The 21,200-nt window shown below is 41.9% G+C and overlaps 3 protein-coding genes across 9 annotated transcripts in view; 1 reads left to right on the top strand and 2 right to left on the bottom strand.

The window, feature by feature from the left end:
* Window positions 1-1,496, top strand: part of LOC115151590 (inaD-like protein) — a 113,193-nt gene extending 111,697 nt beyond the window's left edge. For 4 of the 5 annotated variants that reach the window (XM_029695649.1, XM_029695647.1, XM_029695648.1 and 1 more), the window contains exons 18-20: window positions 500-591; window positions 834-957; window positions 1,214-1,496. In XM_029695649.1, the coding sequence (XP_029551509.1) occupies window positions 500-591; window positions 834-957; window positions 1,214-1,360 (363 nt within the window). In that variant the 3' untranslated portion in view covers window positions 1,361-1,496. Of the gene's footprint in view, window positions 1-499; window positions 592-833; window positions 958-1,213 lie in introns of those variants that run through there. The other variant, XM_029695650.1, reaches the window with a different exon arrangement.
* A 4,271-nt stretch (window positions 1,497-5,767) lies between these two features.
* On the bottom strand, window positions 5,768-11,755 carry LOC115151592 (PDZK1-interacting protein 1-like). The gene is made up of 4 exons (XM_029695655.1): window positions 11,600-11,755; window positions 8,075-8,189; window positions 6,702-6,791; window positions 5,768-6,472 (listed from the first exon to the last, which is right to left on the bottom strand). Exons 1-4 carry the CDS (start codon window positions 11,664-11,666, stop codon window positions 6,400-6,402), a joined length of 345 nt encoding a protein of 114 aa, XP_029551515.1. The 5' UTR covers window positions 11,667-11,755; the 3' UTR covers window positions 5,768-6,399.
* Window positions 11,756-16,127: 4,372 nt separating this feature from the next.
* On the bottom strand, window positions 16,128-20,921 carry LOC115151591 (T-cell acute lymphocytic leukemia protein 1 homolog). 3 transcript variants are annotated; one of them, XM_029695654.1, is made up of 4 exons: window positions 20,781-20,921; window positions 18,339-19,214; window positions 17,869-17,966; window positions 16,128-17,474 (listed from the first exon to the last, which is right to left on the bottom strand). In XM_029695654.1, the coding sequence occupies exons 2-4, from the start codon at window positions 18,893-18,895 to the stop codon at window positions 17,014-17,016; spliced, it is 1,116 nt and encodes a 371-aa protein (XP_029551514.1). In that variant the 5' UTR covers window positions 18,896-19,214; window positions 20,781-20,921; the 3' UTR covers window positions 16,128-17,013. The 3 variants fall into 3 exon arrangements, with proteins under 3 accessions (XP_029551514.1, XP_029551512.1, XP_029551513.1); XM_029695652.1 differs by having other exon boundaries at window positions 18,339-19,005; XM_029695653.1 differs by lacking the exon at window positions 20,781-20,921 and having other exon boundaries at window positions 18,339-19,433.
* Window positions 20,922-21,200: the final 279 nt, after the last annotated feature.

Below are 21,200 nucleotides of genomic sequence, written 5' to 3'. Positions count from 1 at the left end.
TGACAGACCGTTGCCACCCTCAATAGGTGGCTGACTGAATATTTCATTAAAAAAAGACAACTAAAGTGGGGGAGTAAGAGAGAGAGAGGACTGATAAATGATTGCTACATTAGGCCTTTGTGTGGCTCTGTGGCTTTGGTCCAGGACCTGTCTGTAGTAAAATCCATTCTTCTGTAATTCTATTCAGCCATGAAGGACGTTAAAGTTTAAAATAGGGAGTTGATTTTGAACACACATCGCATGTACTGTACATTGATATGATAGGCTTGTCATACACCGGCACTCATCCTTGTCTATAACACACACACACACACACACACACACACACACACACACACACACACACACACACACACACACACACAGAAAGACACACACTCATGCACAGATCATGACTGGTTAATAATAATTTTCAAAACTTGACACGTGCATTTTCTTCTGTCCGTGCACGCCTGCACGTGTGTCTGTGTGTGTCTGTGTGTGTGTGTGTGTTTTAAAGGTGATTGCTGACACTAACATCAGTGCTATAGCCAGTCAGGTGGAGAGTATGTCGACTAGCAGCAGCCCCGAGACACAGCCAGGGGAACCAGAGTAAGTTGGACTAAGTTTCTCTTAGACACTGATCTGAGGTCCGTTTTTTTCTCTTTTCCCCTAAAGGTTAAAGGACCAATCCACCCACCCAGCCACTTGTTTGGTAAACAACTGAGGGCTAGGGGAAATGTAACCACTCCAATTCATACACCGAGCAGTGGATGCATGAGATCAAATAGTTAGTTTCCCCCCCTGTTTTGAAGCTATACAGTGCTTGTTTTACAATGTGATGCTCTCTGCAGAGCCCCCAAGCCCAAGAGTATCTGCCTGGAGAAGGGTTCTGACGGCCTGGGCTTCAGCATCGTAGGAGGCTTCGGAAGCCCTCATGGAGACCTGCCAATCTACATCAAGACTGTCTTCAGCAAGGTAACCATCTCTAACTCTGCACCATCACACACATGTCCTGATTTCCCCTCTCAGACATTAGATGGCAGCAGATTTCCCTTACACACACACACACACACGCGTGCACACACACACACACACACACACACACACACACACACACACACACACACACAAACATCAGTGATTAGTTGAAAGAAGGTAGGAAGGATCATAAGGTTACAAAATACTGTAACGTGCGTGCGTGCGTGTGTGTGTTCCCCTGTTGTCGCTGCAGGGGGCAGCAGCGGTGGACGGGCGTCTGAAGAGGGGTGACCAGATCTTGTCTGTGAATGGAGAGAGTCTGGAAGGGACCACACACGAGCTGGCTGTGGCCATACTGAAGAGACAGAAAGGGGCCGTCACCCTGGATGTGCTGTCCTAGCTCACACACTCTCTACCCCTTCAACTCTCTACCCCTTCAACTCTCTACCCCTTCAACTCTCTACCCCTTCAACTCTCTACCCCTTCAACTCTCTACCCCTTCAACTCTCTACCCCTTCAACTCTCTACCCCTTCAACTCTCTACCCCTTCAACTGGCTTGAACTTCCCCAACAACTCCAGCCCGTCTTCAGCCCGTCTCCAGCTCGTCTTCAGCCCGTCTCCAGCCCGTCTCCAGCCCGTCTCCAGCCCGTCTCCAGCCCGTCTTCAGCCCGTCTCCAGCCCGTCTTCAGCCCGTCTCCAGCCCGTCTTCAGCCCGTCTCCAGCCCGTCTCCAGCCCGTCTCCAGCCCGTCTCCAGCCCGTCTCCAGCCCGTCTTCAGCCCGTCTCCAGCCCGTCTCCAGCCCGTCTCCAGCCCGTCTCCAGCCCGTCTCCAGCCCGTCTTCAGCCCGTTAACGTGAAGGGGACATTGGTTCTGGAAGGATTCAGTCAATAGTTAACACAGGTGGTTGAACCATGGGAAATAAGAGGACTGTATATGGGGGGTTGCAGGAAGTAGGGACACCTCATTTTCTGTGTGCCATCTTAGGAGCTTCACTGTGAGGGCGGTTCAATCGCTGTACTGACTGGATACATGACTCAAAATGGTGAACGTTTGGATATCATGAAGCGAGGAAGCGAAGTGGGAAGCTTTATATGTGAACGATGTGAACATCGGATCTCTTTGTGTCATTTCAACTTTGTGTGATCACACATCATAGAACACTGATAGAGCAATATGAATTGTTCAGTTGGTTAAGGAGGTCTCTTCACCGTTAGCCTAGCGTTAGCTTAGCATCTCCCTTACGGGGAGACACTGGTTAGCCGTTAGCGATGTTAGCTGCAGGTACTGCTAATGTGCAAACTGTGAGGAGGAATGGTCTCGGCAGGACGCACCAAACTGGAACAGATACTACACACACACACATGCACAATAGGCTAGTTAGTCACTGTCAGGTTGACACATTCTCATTCATCACAGATACTTGTCCATTTGTCTCATATCATGTCATACTTGTTGCAAACAGACAACTTAAACTCCTAGTGACTGGTTCTTATACAACACTACTCAGTTCAACAGAGATTAGGCTAGACATGGCTAAAGGAAGGAGAAATGCATTCTATAGTAACTGGTAAACACTTCATAGCATGCTCGTAAGAATGACATAACTCTGTCTGTAGACATTCAAAGGCAGTTATAAAGGCCACCCAACTACCGGCTGGTGTCACTATACAGTACCTTGTCCTGCAAGAAGTTGCTGTAGGAAGCTTCTTTAATCATTTTTTAACCTCTTTTTCTCCCCAATTTCATGATATCCAATAGGTAGTTACAGTCTTGTCTCATCGCTGCAACTCCCGTACAGACTCGGGAGAGCCGAAGGTCGAGAGCCGCGCGCCCTCCGAAACACAACCCAACCAAGCCACACTGCTTCTTGACACAACGCCCACTTAACCCAGAAACCAGCCACACCAATGTGTCGGAGGAAACACTGTACACCTGGCGTCCGTGTCAGTGTGCACTGCGGCCGGCCCGCCACAGGAGTAGTCGCTAGGTCGCGATCGGACAAGGACATCCCTGCCGGCCAAACCCTCCCCTAACCCAGACGACGCTGGGCCAATTGTGCGCCGCCCCATGTGTCTCCCGGTCGCGGCCGGCAGCGACAGAGCCTGGACTCGAACCCAGAATCTCTACTGGCACAGCTAGCACTGCGTGGCAGTGCCTTAGACCACTGCACCACTCGGGAGGCCTTACGAGGAAGCTTTTCTTTAAAGATGTGAGACAGATTATTAGTACACGAAGTGTTGCCAAATAATCTGAACCCGCTTCAAATTCGAGACCATGAACAATGTCTACTGTATGTGTGTGTTTGTCAGATCAGTTGCCTTTAGCAGTACAATGTAATGTAGCTGAATCTCAGGACCTCCATCAAGCATTGTGAGTCTGTTGCAGGGGTTTGATTTACAGTAGTGGGGGTTAGTTCGGAGGGTAGCCAAGTCTTTATCTCCTTTGTTGATGGTCATGGAATAGCCCTGTAAGCCTATAGGTCCTATGAAATGGTGTCAAATACATGTCTTAACGAGCCTGGTCCCAGATTTTGGTTCTACTCCCATGGTCATTATCACGCCAAACCAGACAGCGCAAACAGATCTGGAACCTTACTGGTAGAAGGAGGATGGGATATTATGATATTGTGATATGCTATTATGATATTATGCTATGATATTGTGATATGCTATTATGCTATCATATTGTGATATGCTTTTATGATATTATGCTATGATATTGTGATATGCTATTATGCTATCATATTGTGATATGCTTTTATGATATTATGCTATGATATTGTGATATGATATTATGCTATTTCTGCTTTGAGTGGGATCATTCACTTATCCAATCCTCCTCCGACTATAATTTTGATTTGTTAGTGGACTGGAAACGTTTCAACCAGGTGCTAATACTTGTGGTTTGACTTGGCTTTATGTTATGTGGATGGTACTACCTGTATGTTACTGTAAGCTTATTCTTTAGCTTTTCACAGTAAAACAATAGATTATTTTTACATCATTTTTGGGAACTATGAGAATCAACAATGATCCATTAGTTTCTTGTTATGAGATATGTTAATCATCATATAGCAGGGCCGTATTCATTAGGCACCAAATGGAAGAAAATGGTCTGAAACAGGAAGGGACAAACTGAACTTGTCCAGTAAGATACGCTTGTTTTTGTTTTTTGCGAAGAAAACACATTTTGCTACAGTGTGCATTAATGAATACGACCCATGTGTGTCTGTGGCTTTACACTGTCCTGTCCAGTGGTGAGAAGCTTGCCACATCCAACAATGACAGGATATCCTGTTTCTCTCTGAGCCCTTCGTCTGTCTCCCGTAAACCACTCCACACTCACAGGAAGTGACAACATGTTCCTCCAAAACACTTTGAGACCCCCCAGGGGTAGTATTCTTTAGGCACCAAACTAGGAAAAATGGTCTGAAACAAGGAGGGACTACCTGAACTGAATGAAAAAACATTTTGCTACGCTGTGCCCTAATGAATACGATCCTGGTCGACACTGTATATTAACCCTGCATATTAACTCTCAAACCATGCCCGTCTCAGTTAAAAGGTGGCAGGTAGCCTAGTGGTTAGAGTGTTGGGCCAGTAACTGAAAGGTTGCTAGATAAAATCTCCGAGCTGACAAGGTACAAATCTGTCGTTCTGCCCCTGAACAAGGCAGCTAACCCACTGCTCCTAGGCTGTCATTGTAAATAAGAATTTGTTCTTTACTGACTTGCCTAGTTAAATAAAGGTAAAAAAATTAAGTTGAAGTGCAATCTGGTGGCAATATCTAGTTGTAGGCTGTGCCTTAAATGTGCGCCCTGAATACTCAGAAGTGGTCCTAGGATTTAGAGGAAGTGTACTACTAGTGCAATGTGGTGCCTCTTAAGGGAACTACTGCTGTGCCATAAGTCTCTGATGTGATAGAGTAGACAGTGGGTATTTATCATATTTATCATATGTTCTGTGAGAGCCTAGTGCTGTCAAGTCTTAATGCTCAATCCCTTTAAATGCACACATCCGGCCACTCACTGCTCTCCCTCTCCTCCTGTGATCTCTCCATCTACTGTTGAATTTGAGCTTTTCTCTGGCCTTGTGTGTGTGTTCATCAGCAGTTGTACTGATGATGATCCTGTAACTCCCAATATTTCCGTCTTATGATGCCACAGATGAACTGACTGCTCGACCTTAGCGCCACAGAAAACATCTTAATTCACCTCATTGATCGTTGGATCGCATTTTCAAATCCAAAGAAACAATCCACCTTTCATATGTCCACATGTGACAAGCTATGCTGTAAAAACGTGTATATACAGTATATACAGTGCATTCAGAAAGTATTCAGGCCCCTTGACTTTTTCCACATTTTGTTACATTACAGCCTTATTCTAAAATGTATTAAATCGTTTTTTTCCCTCATCAATCTACACACACACAAAAAAAAACTTTTTTAAATGTAATCCATTATAGAATAAGGCTGTAACGTAACAAAATGTGGATAAAGTCAAGGGGTCTGAATACTTTCCGAATGCACTGTATACATATAGAAGAAATTGTATGAAAAATATATTGTCTATGATCACAATTGCAGGTCGTGTCTTTAAATGTGTGTACTGAGTGTGTTCCTACATTGATGCTCTTTATGAATTGTTTGATGATGTTTTATTAAATACAAGGGACCACAACCATTTCCACCATGTCCTCCCTCTGATCTTCAAGTGTGGCTGTTCAGTCCTTAAAATGAATGTATTTTAATAAGTCATTCTACCATGTCTCATTGATACACTGTTAAGGAATATCTCAATTGCTTCCATTGTTATGAGGATTGTTCCTTTTATTTTTCATGTCTGTATATTAATACTTCAGTGGGCTAAATCAGGGTCACAGTGTTTCTTGGTAGTCTTAAACAAATCTACTTTGAAACAAAAGTATACACCTCGCACACATGGTTATGGGCTTATAAAAAGAAGACACCTCTACCATACCAGATATAGAGTTGTAATGTATTACATTTTGAGTTTGCACCCCAATATTACACTTTATATACATCACAGAAGACTGAAATACAGTATAACAAAATTATTTGAAATAGAAACACCAGATTTTCTTTAAAAAAAAATGGTTTATCTGTTATGAAATTATGAATAACATTCCACCCATGAGGCCACTAGATGGCGATTTGATCCTTTGACTGCAGGAAAGGGTTTAAGAGGTCTATCACACATTAGGCCCATATGTACTGTAGCTTTTTAAACAAATCACAAATAGTTGTTGGACAAGATTCTACACTCTAAGATTCACTTTAATGGAAATCTACTGGTCTTGAAACTTTTTGCGACTTGCTTGGAGTGCTCTTGGTAAATTGCTTTTGCATGTCTCTGAAACTATGTGTGCGTGTCCACGACAAACCACAGATTGGTGGCTTCTATTGGTTCTCATTGGTCACATGACAGTGACTTTGTCCTCAATACCTTCAAGGTCCATGTTCTCATATGCACCCTCGTGATCTCTGCTCCTGTGGGTCTCACACACACACACACACACACACACACACACACACACACACACACACACACACACATACATATACACACGCACACACACACACACACACACACACACACATACTTATTAGAACACAGGCCCTACTGTAATTTCACACACACCAACATTATTTCTCTGTAGGTCACCAGTACTGTTAGAAAAGTAGAGTACGAAACAAGAGCGATTAAGTGGCATCTTACCTGAACATGTCCAGACTGGTATCATAGTGGTCTCCATTGGTCTTGGCATACCCAGGGGTCTTCCCACACTCACATTCTTTGGTGTCTGGCCTTCATGTAACCAATAACAGATGGTAAACAGACAGTAACGCTCCCTTACATTCAGATTCAGAAGCAATTATTACGTTTTGTCAATCTCATGTTGTTGGGTGCTGATGGAAAAACGAGATTGGGCTCGAGACCCAGTTATTGTGTATTTTTATTTATTTTATTTAACCTTAATTTAACTAGGCAAGTCAGTTAAAGGATTGGTGGGTCCACTGTGGGACGGTTGAGCTAATGTAGGCTAATGCGATTAGCATGAGGTTGTAAGTAACAAGAAAATTTACCAGGACATGGACATGTTAAACTGCACTGTCCAATTTACAGTAGCTATTACAGTGAAATAATACCATGCTATTGTTTGAGGAGAGTGCACAGTTTTGAACATGAAAAGGTAATAATAAACAAATTAGGCACATTTGGGCAGTCTTGATACAACATTTTGAACAGAAATGCAATGGTTCCTTGGAATAGTCTAAAACCTTGCACATACACTGCTGCCATCTAGTGGCCAGAATCTAAATTGCACCTGGGCTGGCATAATACATTATGGCCTTTCTCTTGCATTTCAAAGATGATGGTACAAAAAAAATACAAAAGAACGGTTGTTTTTTTCTTTGTATTATCTTTTACCAGATCTAATGTGTTATATTCTACTACATTCCTTTAACTTTTCCACAAACTTCAAAGTGTTTTCTTTGAAATGGTACCAAGAATATAATATCCTGCATATAAGGACAAATTCTTATTTACAATGACGGCCTACCCCGGCCAAACCCGGACGACACTGGGCCAATTGTGTGCCACCCTATGGGACTCAAAATCAAAGCAGGTTATGATATGGCCTGGAATCGAACCAGGATCTGTTGTGCCACATCTAGCAATGAGATACAGTGCCTTAGACCGCTGCGCACTCAGGAGCCCAAGTGGGTCTTTAAAGACCCAATACTCTTTACATCTTAAATTATTCACTTTAGAACCATGATGTGCATGGCTATGTCTGAAAACCTTAGCTGTCAATTCCTTGCTTCCTCCGTCCTTCTTTCCTTGATCCCTCATCTCACTCTCAAAGGTAGGTCATTGGCAGAGCACACCCGAGACAGGAACCTTGGATCCTCTCCTCCAATGTGCTTTGAGAGTGGGATGATGAATTGGGCAAAGAAGGACAAGAAGAAGCAAGGATTTGAAGCCATGTAACGTTTTCAGAGACAACCTATGACAGTGTTGACTGTTCAACTACAGTAGCTGTGGGGACTGTGGAGATGGTCAGGTGTCACGGTGTCTTGGCTCACCTCGAGTCCTGGCACCAGGCCTTGTTGACCAGCAACGCCACGAAGATGAGAAAGAGAAACACGGCCACAGCTATGATGCCCGTCAGCCACTGTGGCAGTGCCCGCTCCACCTTATCTTAAAGAGTCAGGACATAGGGGGGAAGTCATCATTGGATACTAGTGTGTAGGTGCAATATGCAGAAATCTCTCCGCTGTTTCCTGGTTGCTAAAATTCTAATAGTTCGCCTAATTTCAGTTTGTGACAAAACAAGATAATCATTGAACCATCTTAACTAAAATCTAATATTCTCAGCTGTTTGAGGCTGTTGTACAAAACTGAAAGTAAAAGATGCAAAAAAACAAAACTTAAGAACGGGACGCATAGAAATAGAGCACATAGAACAGATCTACCGCATCTTAGTCTTGCTTTCAATGAGAGTGACAGATCTATAACTAGTATTCTAGTATTCTATAACTAGAATTTGGTCATGTCACCCAAAAAGTTACATTTTGCAGCTTTAATGGTGCTCAATTAATCAATCATTTTGATTCCTCATGTTGTTACAGGTGCAATTGTTGCATAGGGCACTACTTTTTTATAAAAAAAAATTATTTCATGATATCCAATTGGTAGTTACAGTCTTGTCCCATCGCTGCAACTCCCCTACGGACTTGGGAGAAGCGGAGGTCGAGAGCCATGCGTCCTCCGAAACACGACCCTGCCAAGCCGCACTGCTTCTTGACACACTGCTCGCTTAACCCGGAAGCCAGCCGCACCAATGTGTCAGAGGAAGCACCATCCAGCTGGCGACCGCTTTCAGCTTGCAGGCGCCCGGCCCGCCACAAGGAGTCGCTAGTGTGCGATGTGACAAGGAAATCCCAGCCGGCCAAGCCCCTCCCTTAACCCAGACGACGCTGGGCCAATTGTGCTTCCCCTCATGGGTCTCCCGATCATGTAACTTACAGGTTGCACCTTTAAGCGTTGAATTTAGACAATGCTGTATGTCTGTCACTTGTCAATCTAATGTTCTGTAATGTGATTTTCATTCTCTTCAGTTATCGTCCCAGTTGATGGGATTATTAACATGGCAGTCAAGATAAACTCTTGAGTGACACTATTCATTTCTCCTCTGGCTGATGGCACTTAACTGATGGGAATCAAGTAACACCAGGCAATGTGTCATTCGTCTCTCAAAACTATACGCATAGCTACAGGAAGTAGGAGTGCTAACGATGCTACAGCACCCCCTGATAAATATAACTAAATAAAAAATACATTTTTCCCCGCACAAAATTTGTGAACTTGGCCTTTATTACTCCTGTAGGAGCGGAGAAAACAACTCTATGAACCTACGCATGCATTATGCTGATGGAGGGAACATGTAAATGGTAAGTAAAAGGCCAAACATTTGTTGTAAAAAAAAAAAAATATGTAAATGAATAAATAGATGGTTCATTATGGAAAATTCTAAAATATATATGCAGTATCGGTCAAAAGTTTGGACACACCTTCTCATTCAAGGGTTTTTCTTTATTTGTAATATTTTCTACATTGTAGAATAGCAGTGAAGACATCAAAACTATGAAATATCACATATGAAATAATGTAGTTACCAAAAAAGTGTTAAACAAATGAATATATATTTTATATTTGAGATTCTTCAAAGTAGCCACCCTTTGCCTTGATGACAGCTTTTCACACTCTTGGCATTCTCTCAACCAGCTTCACCTGGAATGCTTTTCCAACAGTCTTGAAAGAGTTCTCATATATGCTGAGCACTTGTTGGCTGATTTTCCTTCACTCTCCGGTCCAACTCATCCCAAACCATCTCAATTGAGTTGAGGTCGGGTGATTGTGGAGACCAGGTCATCTGATGCAGCACTCCATCACTCTCCTTCTTGGTCAAATAGCCCTTACACAGCCTGGAGGTGTGTTGGGTCATTGTCCTGTTGAAAAACAAATGATAGTCCCACTAAGCGCAAACCAGATGGTATGGCGTATCACTGCAGAATACTGTGGTAGCCATGCTGGTTAAGTGTGCCTTGAATTCTAAATAAATCACAGAGCGTGTCACCAGCAAAGCACCATCACACCCCCTCCTTCATGCTTCACGGTGGGAACCACACATGCGGAGATCATCTGTTCACCTACACTGCGTCTGACAAAGACACGGCGGTTGGAACCAAAAATCTCAAATTTGGACTCATTAGACCAAAGGACAGATTTCCACCGGTCTAATGTCCATTGCTCATGTTTCTTGGCCCAAGTAAGTCTCTTCTTATTATTGGTGTCCTTTAGTAGTGGTTTCTTTGCAGAAATTCGACCATGAAGGCCTGATTCACGCAGTCTTTGAAAAGTTGATTTTGAGATTTGTCTGTTACAGTGGTGTAAAGTACTTAAGTAATAATACTTTTAAGTAGTACTTAATTAGTTTTGGGGGGTATCTGTACTTTATTTAACTACTTTACTATATTTTTTACAACTTTTACTTTTACTTCAGTACATTCCTAAAGAAAAGACTGTACTTTTTACTCCTTACATTTTTCCTGACAACCAAAAGCACTTATACTTTTACTCTTGATACTTAAGTATATTTAAAACCAAATACTTTTATACTTTTACTCTATTTTACCGGATGACTTTCACTTTTACTTGAGTAACTTTCTATTAAGGTATCTATACTTTTACTCAAGTATGAAAATTGGGGACTTTTTCCACCACTGGTCTGTTACTTGAACTCTGTGAAGCATTTATTTGGGCTGCAATTTCTGAGGCTAGTAACTCTAATGAACTTATCCTCTGCAGCAGAGGTAACTCTGGGTCTTCCTTTCCTGTGACGGTCCTCATGAGAGCCAGTTTCATCATAGCGCTTGATGGTTTTTGCGACTGCACTTGAAGAAACTTTCAAAGTTCTTGAAATGTTCCAGATTGACTGACCTTCATGTCTTAAAGTAACAATGGACTGTCATTTCTCTTAGCTTATTTGAGCTGTTCTTGCCATAATATGGACTTGGTCTTTTACCAAATAGAGCTATCTTCTGTATACCACCCCTTCCTTGTCACAACACAACCGATTGGCTCAAACACATTAAGAAGTAAAGAAATTCCACAAATGCACTTTTAACAAGGCACACCAGTTAATTGAAATGCATTCCAGGTGATTACATCATGAAGCTGGTTGAGAGAATGTGTGCAAAGCTGTCATCAAGTCAAAGGGTGGCTACTTTGAAGAATCTCAAAGAAAAAATATATTTTGATTTGTTTAACACTTTTTTTGGTTACTACATGATTCCATATGTGTTATTTCATAGTTTTGATATATTCACTATTATCCTACAATGTAGAAAATAGAACAAATAAAGAAAAACTCTTGAATGAGTAGGTGTTCTAAAACTTTGAACCGGTAGTGTGTAAATATATTATATTTTATGCTCCCCACTCTATTAACAACAGTGGGTTGGAACAGCAGCCAGTCACATAAGGCAGCTATTTCTTTATGTAGGCTACTATAAACTTCAAATGTAACCATTCGTTTCAGTTCTTACCTATTTGAGCTGTGACCACTCCCCAAGTCAGCATCAGCCATATAACCACAGTAGGATCTCTCTCCATTGTTGACTCTGAAAATCCACAAAATGTTGTTTTTAGATCACAAAATGGCCTTGTGAGCAGCTCTTCGGAATAGGTTTGCTCTATGTAGCTCAGTTGTGTTTTTTGGCATGTAAAGAACACACATCCTGGCGCAGTATTCGGTTAATGATTAACCCATGCCTGCTTAGACAAACAACTGGGGATGATTCGGTAATAATAGCTAAAACCTCATGTTTTATTTGCTGATTTCGGGAAGGGATTGACATTTGTAGGCCATCCATCTATTAACAGAAAATATGCAAATATATTTATTATTTCAGATGTGCAAATGAATCTCTCTGTCCTACAAATGTCAAAGTACACATAATTAGAGAACATTCACTTATTAGGTCCCCTTCAATACATAACACTTGGTACAGGGGATTTTCCACTATAGTGACCAGGAAGTAGACAATATAAACACACTCCAATAGCAGCTCAGTAGAAACACACAGAAAGCTAGAGAATAAACAGTCATCTCTGAAGAAGGACTTTGGCTTGGTGAGTGTCTCATGACCACACTTCTAATATGTCACTGGAGGTTCTGGTTGAAAAGAACCATGGAACTCCGTTTTTCCCACTAAGGAGTTACCACTTGACAAAATATATTTTTTTATAGTAGGCTATATTAGCCTGAGTTAAACAGCCCTCTCCAGCTTAATTTATAATTCTAACAGGATTTAGAGTTGTATACTTGCGTCACGACATCCGCCGGAGTCGGTCCCTCTCCTCGCTCGGGCGGTGTTCGGAGGTCGACGTCACCGGCCTTTTGGCCATCGCCGATCCACTTTTCATTTTCCTTTTGTTTTGTTTTGTCTTTATTTTACACACCTGGTTTCAATTCCCCAATTACATGTTCATTATTTAACCCTCTGTTTTCCCCATGGTTTTTGTGCGAGTTTGTTCGTTGTTAAGTGGTCGGTTTTTCTGTGAGCTGGTGTGTTTCCCAGCGTGGAATATATTGTTGGTTTATTTTAGAGTAAAGTTAGGTTTTTACTCAGTTCTGTGTCCTGCGCCTGACTTCGTCCGACCCGCCACACACTGACACTTGACAACTAGGATGATTTCTTAGCTGAAAGCTAATAAGGTGAACTTGACAATGCGCCAGAATGACTGACATAATGCAACAAGGGAGCTGACTTTGCAGTCAAAGTTGACGTTTAGCAGAGCCATACTTTTGTACTTTCAGTAGTTACTGTAGCCTGCATGGGTATAGTTGGTGCAGTGGGCTTCACATGGGTGCATGTTGTTATTTCAGGCATGATGGGAAAATGTAAAAGGCTGGATTAGTAGAGCAGAAAGGGGGATGTGCTGGAAGGTTAGTGGACACACCCCCTCTGGACTCCAGGGACACATGATGAGCGTGTGTGTGTGTCTGTCCATCCGCCTGTCTGTCTGTCAGTTTATACAGTCCATCAGTACTAGGCTTTGGCCTAACCTTAGCACCAGCCAAATTAGCAGGTCCCTTTCAGCCAACCCCGCCCTCTCATTAACACCACCCCTTCCCTCCCCTCTCTCTCTCTCTCCCTCACACACACCTCAGGGGAATAGGTTGGCAATGATGTCAGATAGCGACCCTGAGAGCCAGTAGCAGCGTCTCTCCCCACTGTCCCGTTACCTGCTGAGAACCAGCCTTCAGTTCTGTTCTCTGGAGACAGCACAACTCCCATATGGCTCATCCCATCCATCCCATCAACCACACACAGAGGCAGGGAAGGAGGGATGGGAGGAGGGAGGGAGGGATGGGAGGAGGGAGGGAGAGAGGGATGGGAGGATGGAGGGAGGGATGGGAGGAGGGAGGGAGGGATTGAAGGAGGAAGGGAGGGAGGGGTCTTTAATTGATTTCTCCCCCTGTCTATCTAGTTATCTCCAGCCATAAAGAGGTTTTATTTTGTTATCTGTCTGTAACACTGGTCTTTGTTTGAAAGGCCCAAATGGCAACCTATTTAGTGCACTACTATTGACACGGGCCCATAGGGCTCTGGTCAAAAGTAGTGCACTATATAGGCAATAGGGTGCCATTTGGAACGCACAACCAGATTGGCTCCTGGCTGCTCTGACTGCTCTCTCACTGTCTTCTTATGGGAGAAGGATTCTAAGAGATAAAAAGGGACAAGAATCCGCTGTGATTTCGCTGAGTTAAAGTGTCTCGATTTAATCCATTATTTCAATGGAGGGAACTCACTCTCATACTCAATATGCTTGAGTGGACATAAAGACATGAATGTGAAATGAACATATTTAATCTATGGGTGGATATACACCAGAGTGGTTTTTGTGGATGGGGCTGATGGATTGTTCATATCTGGAAGGCCTTATTCTGAGTGTTACCCTGAAAGCAATACATAATTGGTAGATAAGTGTGGCACAGATCTGTAATTAATATTGTTGGATCGCTGTTGCAAGTATAAAGATATGACATTCATTGTGCGTGCGTGCGTGTGTGTGCGTGTGTGTGTGTGTATGTGTGTGTGTACAGTGCCTATAAATATTCCATTGCACATTAGACTAAATTCATTTCTATACATACAGTGCATTTGGAAAGTATTCACAACCCTTGACTTTTTCCACATTTTGTTACATTACAGCCTTATTCTAAAATGGATTAAATAAAATAAAAATCCTCATCAATCTACACACAATATCCCATACCATGGGTTTGACAAAATTTTATTTTTACTGCTCTAATTTCGTTGGTAACTAGTTTATAATATTAATAACACACCACGGGGGTTTGTGATATATATCTATTATACCACGGCTAAGGGCTGTGTCCTAGCACTCCGCGTTGTGTCGTACTTAACAACAGCCATTGGCCATATACCACACTCCCTCTGGCCTTATTGCTTAAATATACACATATAATATTTACCCACATATACACATATAATATTTACCCACATATACACATATAATATTTACCCACATGCTCACATTTTGTGTGATATACTCGTTTTCTTACAATCAGAGCCATATATAAAGAGACGGTATATCTCTGCTTCTAACCATTAGGCTCTTTTCTCATGTTCCCCTGAAATTAAAATGATGCCCGTAGACCGAGATGGGAACTGGTGATGCGTCAGTATTTCACACACACCCCTTCATTCCCTACGGGACCAGTACCCTAACCTCTCCGTCTCCGATGGCTTTTTCATTGGCTGTGATTCTTATCAGTCATCCGCACCATCGCTCCACTCATCATAGAGCTGTAATGACATACTGCTCCCCAGTGCCCCCTTAAATACCTTCTAGCTCCACTCTATCTCAATCGTATTAGTGGATAATAACAATAGTGGTCAATTCATATGGTGGGAACACGGAGGTTACATTGGACCCATTGCATCTCATCTGAAGAGACATCTATCCTGATTGTGGGGTCTGTCTGTGGATGGATTATTCAATGATGATAGGCCATGGTCATCTTTAGGGATTGGAATTTCAAATGGTGGGAACTGCCCTAAAAATGGGTTGAAATTGGCATTTTTAATGGATAGTTTTGGGGGTTGGGGTCAACAACAACAAAAATTATAATAATAAATACAATTCCTTCCATGTACTGTATCTCTATTTGAAAACCAGTTTGGAGTAGGCATAAATTAAACTACTGCCATTGAAATATACTGGAATTCAATCAAACTCATGCACTGAACAATGTTTACACCATGTCTTTGTTTCCAAACTACTGCCCATGCAGATTGCAGACAGGCCTCTAATTCAAAAAATGGGAAGCATCTGCCTGTGAGGGGTCTACCCACAGAGATCCTATAACTCACTATGATTCTATATGGAGTTCTATGGTTGGTTTTAGTACTTGTATGTTTCAGAAATGTTTCAAGTAAAATAGACCCACTTATCTAATAGACGACGGACAAATATAACATGAATTGGAAATGATTCGCACAACAGCACACATTTGTCAAGTTCTTTTTCTCCATATTTTATTTTGTTGTTTCATACAATTCTCTGAGATATAACATTGCATGTATTTATAGATGGAAAGGTTTTATCCTACAAAATATCACACACAAAAAAATAACCCTTTATATTTAATACATCATAGAATTAAAAGGTACCATTTCTGGTTACTCAATAGTCTGCTGAAATAGCATGTACATTATGTTAAATACAGTGGTAAAACACTTCCTTCATGAATGTTATCAATAAATGATAAATGAAAGAAGTGAATGTGAAAAAATATGATAAACTCAATGTACCTTCGTTACAGGGAAAGAAGCAGTTAAAACATTTTTCCATTGTCTGTTTTATGTACACTTAGAGCGGAATGCTTGTACCTGTCTTTAAATATCTTTTGATACAGAGATAATATAATGTTGTTTTATTGTTCTGTTATTGGACAGGAATGATTTCCTCCTTTGTTTTGGCTCTCAGTTTACTTCGAATGGTGTGTGTGTGTGTGTGTGTGTGTGTGTGTGTGTGTGTGTGTGTGTGTGTGTGTGTGTGTGTGTGTGTGTGTGTGTGTGTGTGTGTGTGTGTGTGTGTGCACGTGCGTCGTACTTATCATCTCAATTACATTCTGTATGGTAAATATTGCAACCATGTGGTTTATGTGAATATCACATTAACAAGTAGACTTTTAAACATTTTGTTCTTCTCCCAACATTGACAGCCATACTGAGAGCTCACACTTTTTTTTGTCTTGACCGATTATCGGTTATTATCAGTTATCTCACTGAATAACTATTTGTGCTTGGGGATTAACTGTGCCATCCAACAACTAATGAGGTGATCTTCAAGAAAACCATTTCTGGACTTCAGGTCTGGACGTTATTATTTGATAAACCCCAAATGTTAGGTTCTAAAGGAACTCAAAATAACTTTAGCAGGCCCTAAGATGTAGACAAATCACTTACATTTAGTAGTCTGTAGTACTTAAGAACACAGTTCTCATTCTTGTTTAGAGACAAGCAGTGTACCTAAACAAACTTTCACCTTAGACAAGAAAAGGTACCATTTTGCGATTTCATGCCTTTTTCCAGAAACACCTTCACTATTTTTAAATATTTTCTTAGTTTTCATCTTAGTTTGTTCTTTCATGACTTCCAAATCCATCACCTGCTTACAACAGCAGCTGGGACAAAGTCTCATGTTCCACCAGAGAACACACCCTCCTCTGGATTGGCCAATAACAGACAGAGCCATTGAGCGAAACAGGAAGAATAGAAAGAGCAAATCTGTACACAACACAAATGCATCGCCATTCGACACACCCTATTGATCCCTCTCTACCCAGGTGGAAAAATGCTCCAAATCGCCAACATCCTGCTTCTCACATCGTCTCTTTTCTTCTCCACTTAGGGAAAATGCTGAGTCATCTGTGGTTGCGTTCATCCATATGGAGTCCAGAGTGAGGATGGAGAACCCTGGAGGTTTGCGTTCGAGACTCGACATACGAGTCCTGGTCCTCGGTGTAGCTGTCGGGACTTCCATCCCCGCCCAGAAGACTCCCGCAGCTGGAGTTGCTGGATGACAGGATGCCCTGGAGGAGCTCCTCCCGGACCAGGCTCTCCTCATGGCCCTCGGGAGCCCAGGCCCCCTCAGCACCGCTGCCATTGCCGCCCCCCACCACACCTTCCTGGTCGTCCAGTAGCTTGGCCAGGAAGTTGATGTACTTCATGGCCAGTCGGAGGATCTCGTTCTTGGAGAGCTTCTTGTCGGGCGGGTGGGTGGGGATGAGCTGGCGGAGGTCAGCGAATGCTCCGTTCACGTTCTGCTGGCGCCAACGCTCACGGCTGTTGGTGAAGATCCGCCGCACAATTTTGGGCTGCGAGCCTGAGAGGGAGAGGAGGAGAGGATAATACACTGTCTGCATACACCAGCAGTATGTACAGTATAGCTGAATCAGATGTGTTAGAGCTGGGCTGGAACAAAAGCCTGCACTGCAGCCTTCCAGAACCTGTGTTTGTCATCCTCATTCCCTAAATGCCCTTTCCTTCTGTCTAATGACCACCAACCACATGTCAGCTTTCTGTGTTAAACCACACTTTGATGGTATGACAGTTAGACTTGATGCAGTGCCTTAGCACTTTACAAGTGGTCAGTCTCTGTATTCCTGATGCAGCTTTTCTGCATGATGCAGCTTTTCTCCTGATGCAGCTTTTCTCTTTAAAATGACTATTGTCCAGAAACTCCTAGACATAATTATTAAAATCTAAAATACTCTTACCATTATCATCGTTGATTTCAATCTCATAAGGCGCGGGTCGTCGTTTGATCCGATGGCTGGGGTACATGCCATACTGTTCCGTCTCGCCACCGTAGCCACTAGAGAAAGAAGTGTGAAATTAGACCACACATGAATATATCTATAGACTTTTATACTGGTGATATTGTTGGACATAACTATGACAGTTAATATAGGCCTACGCATTTCCATTTGCCAAAATAAGAAATGGAAGAGGCAAAGCTTTTATAATAACACGAATCATCATTATTATTACCATTATTTAATCGACAATAATAATAATAATGAAAACAATTTAAATCGGAATGCACATTTCAGGCCTAAACTTGGGATAGGCTACATAAATCCAAAACATATCCAACAATAATTGCGCTGACCCACAGCATAAACATCTCAAGACCACGCACATCATTTGGACATAAAAATATTTCCAAACGGTTAGTATGCCTTACCTGTTCATGGTGACGAGTGGTTGAGCAAAGTTACTGTACAGCATCGCTCGTGCAGGGAGAGGGAAGGCGAGCGGGCTCAACTGCACCATTCGAGTTTCGCTCAACAACGGGTCCCGGGAAGCCAGTGGCGGTATCGGCGGTCTGCACAGCTCGGTGGTCTGTACCTTGTGGTTAATGTCTGTCGTCTGCTCCCTAGCTTTTATATCCACCGACCCTCCTCCCCTGGCCAATTCGATAACCGGTACTAACTTTTTTAGCTCGCTGTGGTACGCCGTTTCCTTGGCAACGCCATTAATGAAGATAGTCCGGTTGCAGGGCTCCCTGGGGACGCGCTTCCTCTCAGCCGAGTCCCCCGACGCCGCCGTCGTGTTTTCCTGTGTCTCGCTAACAGCTTCGCCCCCCTCCCCACTGACACGACCTGTTATGGAAGTAGTCAGGCTGTCGTGCTGTGGGGACTTGCACTCATTGACCATAGGACTGAGATGCCTAAATTCTGGTTTCAGTTTTTCCATCATTTCAACGGTTATTCGATAGATTCGACCGTGCGTAAAATGCATGAAATAGCCTAGTAAAAACGCAAAGGTTTAATAGTAGGCTTATCCGAGATTGACTGAGTTGAGCATCGAAAAGACCCCACTCATCTGGCGATATTAATCCTTGATGTCACCTGCAAAAACAAGATAGCTTTTATGCTTATGCTTTATTGTTATGAATATACAAATGTTCTAATGAATAAACTATAGTTTATAGTTGTATACAAAAATGCAGACTCCTGCGCTCGCGACACTGCGGGTCCAGTACTGTCAATCCCGCGCGCGCCAACTCGTCAACCCAAGTCAGCAGACAGACAGCTGCATCCATTCATTTGTTCTTGTTCTAGAGGTGGGTGCATAGGCCTATACTATCAATGTGCTTAACTGTTTCAACACACTGTAGCATTACACTACTGCACTCTTGTAGTCCATCAGATGGGAATTATCATATCACATGACATGGCTACTACTTTAGAGAAAAGTATTAAAGCCTCGGTTTTTGAACATGTGTTTTTAAAACAGTTGTTGTTCTAGTTGGCCTGTACATTAAAAAAATGGAGCATAGCCTACCGGACTTTGTTCTAACTGGTACTCGACGTTCACGTGACCCTGACCTTATAAACTGCTATTAACTGGCAGGGTGGATAACAATTCTGATAACGCACAGGTTTTACAGGGAGGGGTCCTAATCATTCTTCCACATTCTTGCATTTGCCCAACAATCGTCGCGCCGTTAAACGGAGGCGATATCTCTGCATGGATATGTGTATTTTAATTGTTTTTTTAAGACAGTTGTCTAAAATAAAATATGTATATATTTTTTTTAATGTCCACGCAGAGATAACGCTTCCTTTTAATGACTATTACAGACAATAGACTTAGACAAAATACAATAGACAACATAACATTTCACATACATGGATCCACTAAACTAAACATCAATATAATTATCCTTTGTCTTTCACTGGATCATTATGGTTATAATATAGCAGCCTATACCACACTCATACTAAGTTGCAATGATAACCTCTGCCACTCTTGAGCACATATTTTTCAATTGAGCTCATAATTCTTCGTTCATTGTCTTATTCTTTTGAATGTATTTTATTTTATATATTCTTACTTTGTTGCTTGAGCATAACTTAGTTTCAAATTAAATGTATTTCTTCCATGCTGCAAAATGTTATTTCTTCCCATGCTGCTAAAGGAATAAGTGTAGTTTTTTTCACAACCAATATTGTTTTGGTTATAGCTCGTGCGCTTAAAAGGTAATGAAAAGAACAGGGTATACAGTACGTTTTTGCGACGTTTATGTTAGGATATCATTCATTATTAACCTATGGTTTTGAACGTTTCAACCTAATTGAATCAGGTTTTAGAGTGCACAAAATGTAAGGCGAAAACCATTTCATTCCATAGCCAAACTGTGTAGATAGACCTTAGCTTCACATATTTTTACAGAAACAGAGTGGTAATTTTCTGTTTCACAATGGCCTATAAAGCTGTAGGGATTAATAACATCTTTAGACTGGGCCTACATAACGAATATATTCTAAATATATTTAGGCTATTGCTCAGTAACCTATATCAGAATGAAATTATCATCCACAAATTATTCTTAGCCTATAGCCTTCCCAAAGTATGTGGATAGTGGAAATTGACTGAGGATATGTTGCTAAACGAATAAAAAAGGAAAATATCGAAGCCTATTATATTGGTAGATAAAGTGAACGCCAAATCGATAGGCTAACTGGTGTACCTTGACCGAGAAACAAATTGGCCTGCATTTGTCAATCCGAAATAGGAACGAACAATGATAAACAATTTTCTATATTTCCATTACAGATAACATATCCACACCAACAACAAATATGACTTGATAATGCCTATTTGGGTGTGTTGTCCTTACCATAGCCGGAGTGTTGTTGATAAGAGTATGTGTGGAGCCATTTTGTCGAGGGTCGTCCATGTCTGAGGTTTTAGATTCACTGAAGTACTGTGTGGAAACTGGAAGTGAGGTTTTATATAATTCCACATCATGTCCAGTGTGGCGTTTAGTGTGGGGAACGAGCTGAACACCGGTGCAATGTGGTGACGAGAGATAAGGGCGCGCACCATTATTTATACAATTATTCATTATTATTTGACGTTTTATCGAGGGCAAATGGGAGGACATTTTTTTTGTCTTATAGGCCTATTGAGAATGGATATGCACTGAAATATAGGCTAAGCGGTAAATTTGAAAGGAAAACATCCCATGTGCCTTGTAAAATGCTCCAAGGCTTAGTCCAAAATTAATCATAGAGCAATGGGGCGTATTTAAAATCAT

The sequence above is a fragment of the Salmo trutta genome, chromosome 17, assembly GCF_901001165.1.
Source record: "Salmo trutta chromosome 17, fSalTru1.1, whole genome shotgun sequence".
In the NCBI taxonomy this organism is placed as follows: Eukaryota; Metazoa; Chordata; class Actinopteri; order Salmoniformes; family Salmonidae; genus Salmo; species Salmo trutta.
Note: the sequence above shows the minus strand (reverse complement) of the source record. Positions and strands in the feature narration are given on the sequence as shown.

What these genes read in the sequence shown, in the direction of transcription:
- LOC115151591 (XM_029695654.1), bottom strand. Translation starts at nt 18,895, where the DNA reads ATGCATTTTACGCACGGTCGAATCTATCGAATAACCGTTGAAATGATG. An exon ending in CCACTCGTCACCATGAACAG is followed by an intron (nt 17,967 to 18,338) that starts GTAAGGCATACT and finishes TTCTTTCTCTAG; the next exon opens with TGGCTACGGTGGCGAGACGG. An exon ending in TGAAATCAACGATGATAATG is followed by an intron (nt 17,475 to 17,868) that starts GTAAGAGTATTT and finishes TCTCCCTCTCAG; the next exon opens with GCTCGCAGCCCAAAATTGTG.
- LOC115151592 (XM_029695655.1), bottom strand. Translation starts at nt 11,666, where the DNA reads ATGGAGAGAGATCCTACTGTGGTTATATGGCTGATGCTGACTTGGGGA. An exon ending in AGTGGTCACAGCTCAAATAG is followed by an intron (nt 8,190 to 11,599) that starts GTAAGAACTGAA and finishes TGACTCTTTAAG; the next exon opens with ATAAGGTGGAGCGGGCACTG. An exon ending in GCCTGGTGCCAGGACTCGAG is followed by an intron (nt 6,792 to 8,074) that starts GTGAGCCAAGAC and finishes GGTTACATGAAG; the next exon opens with GCCAGACACCAAAGAATGTG.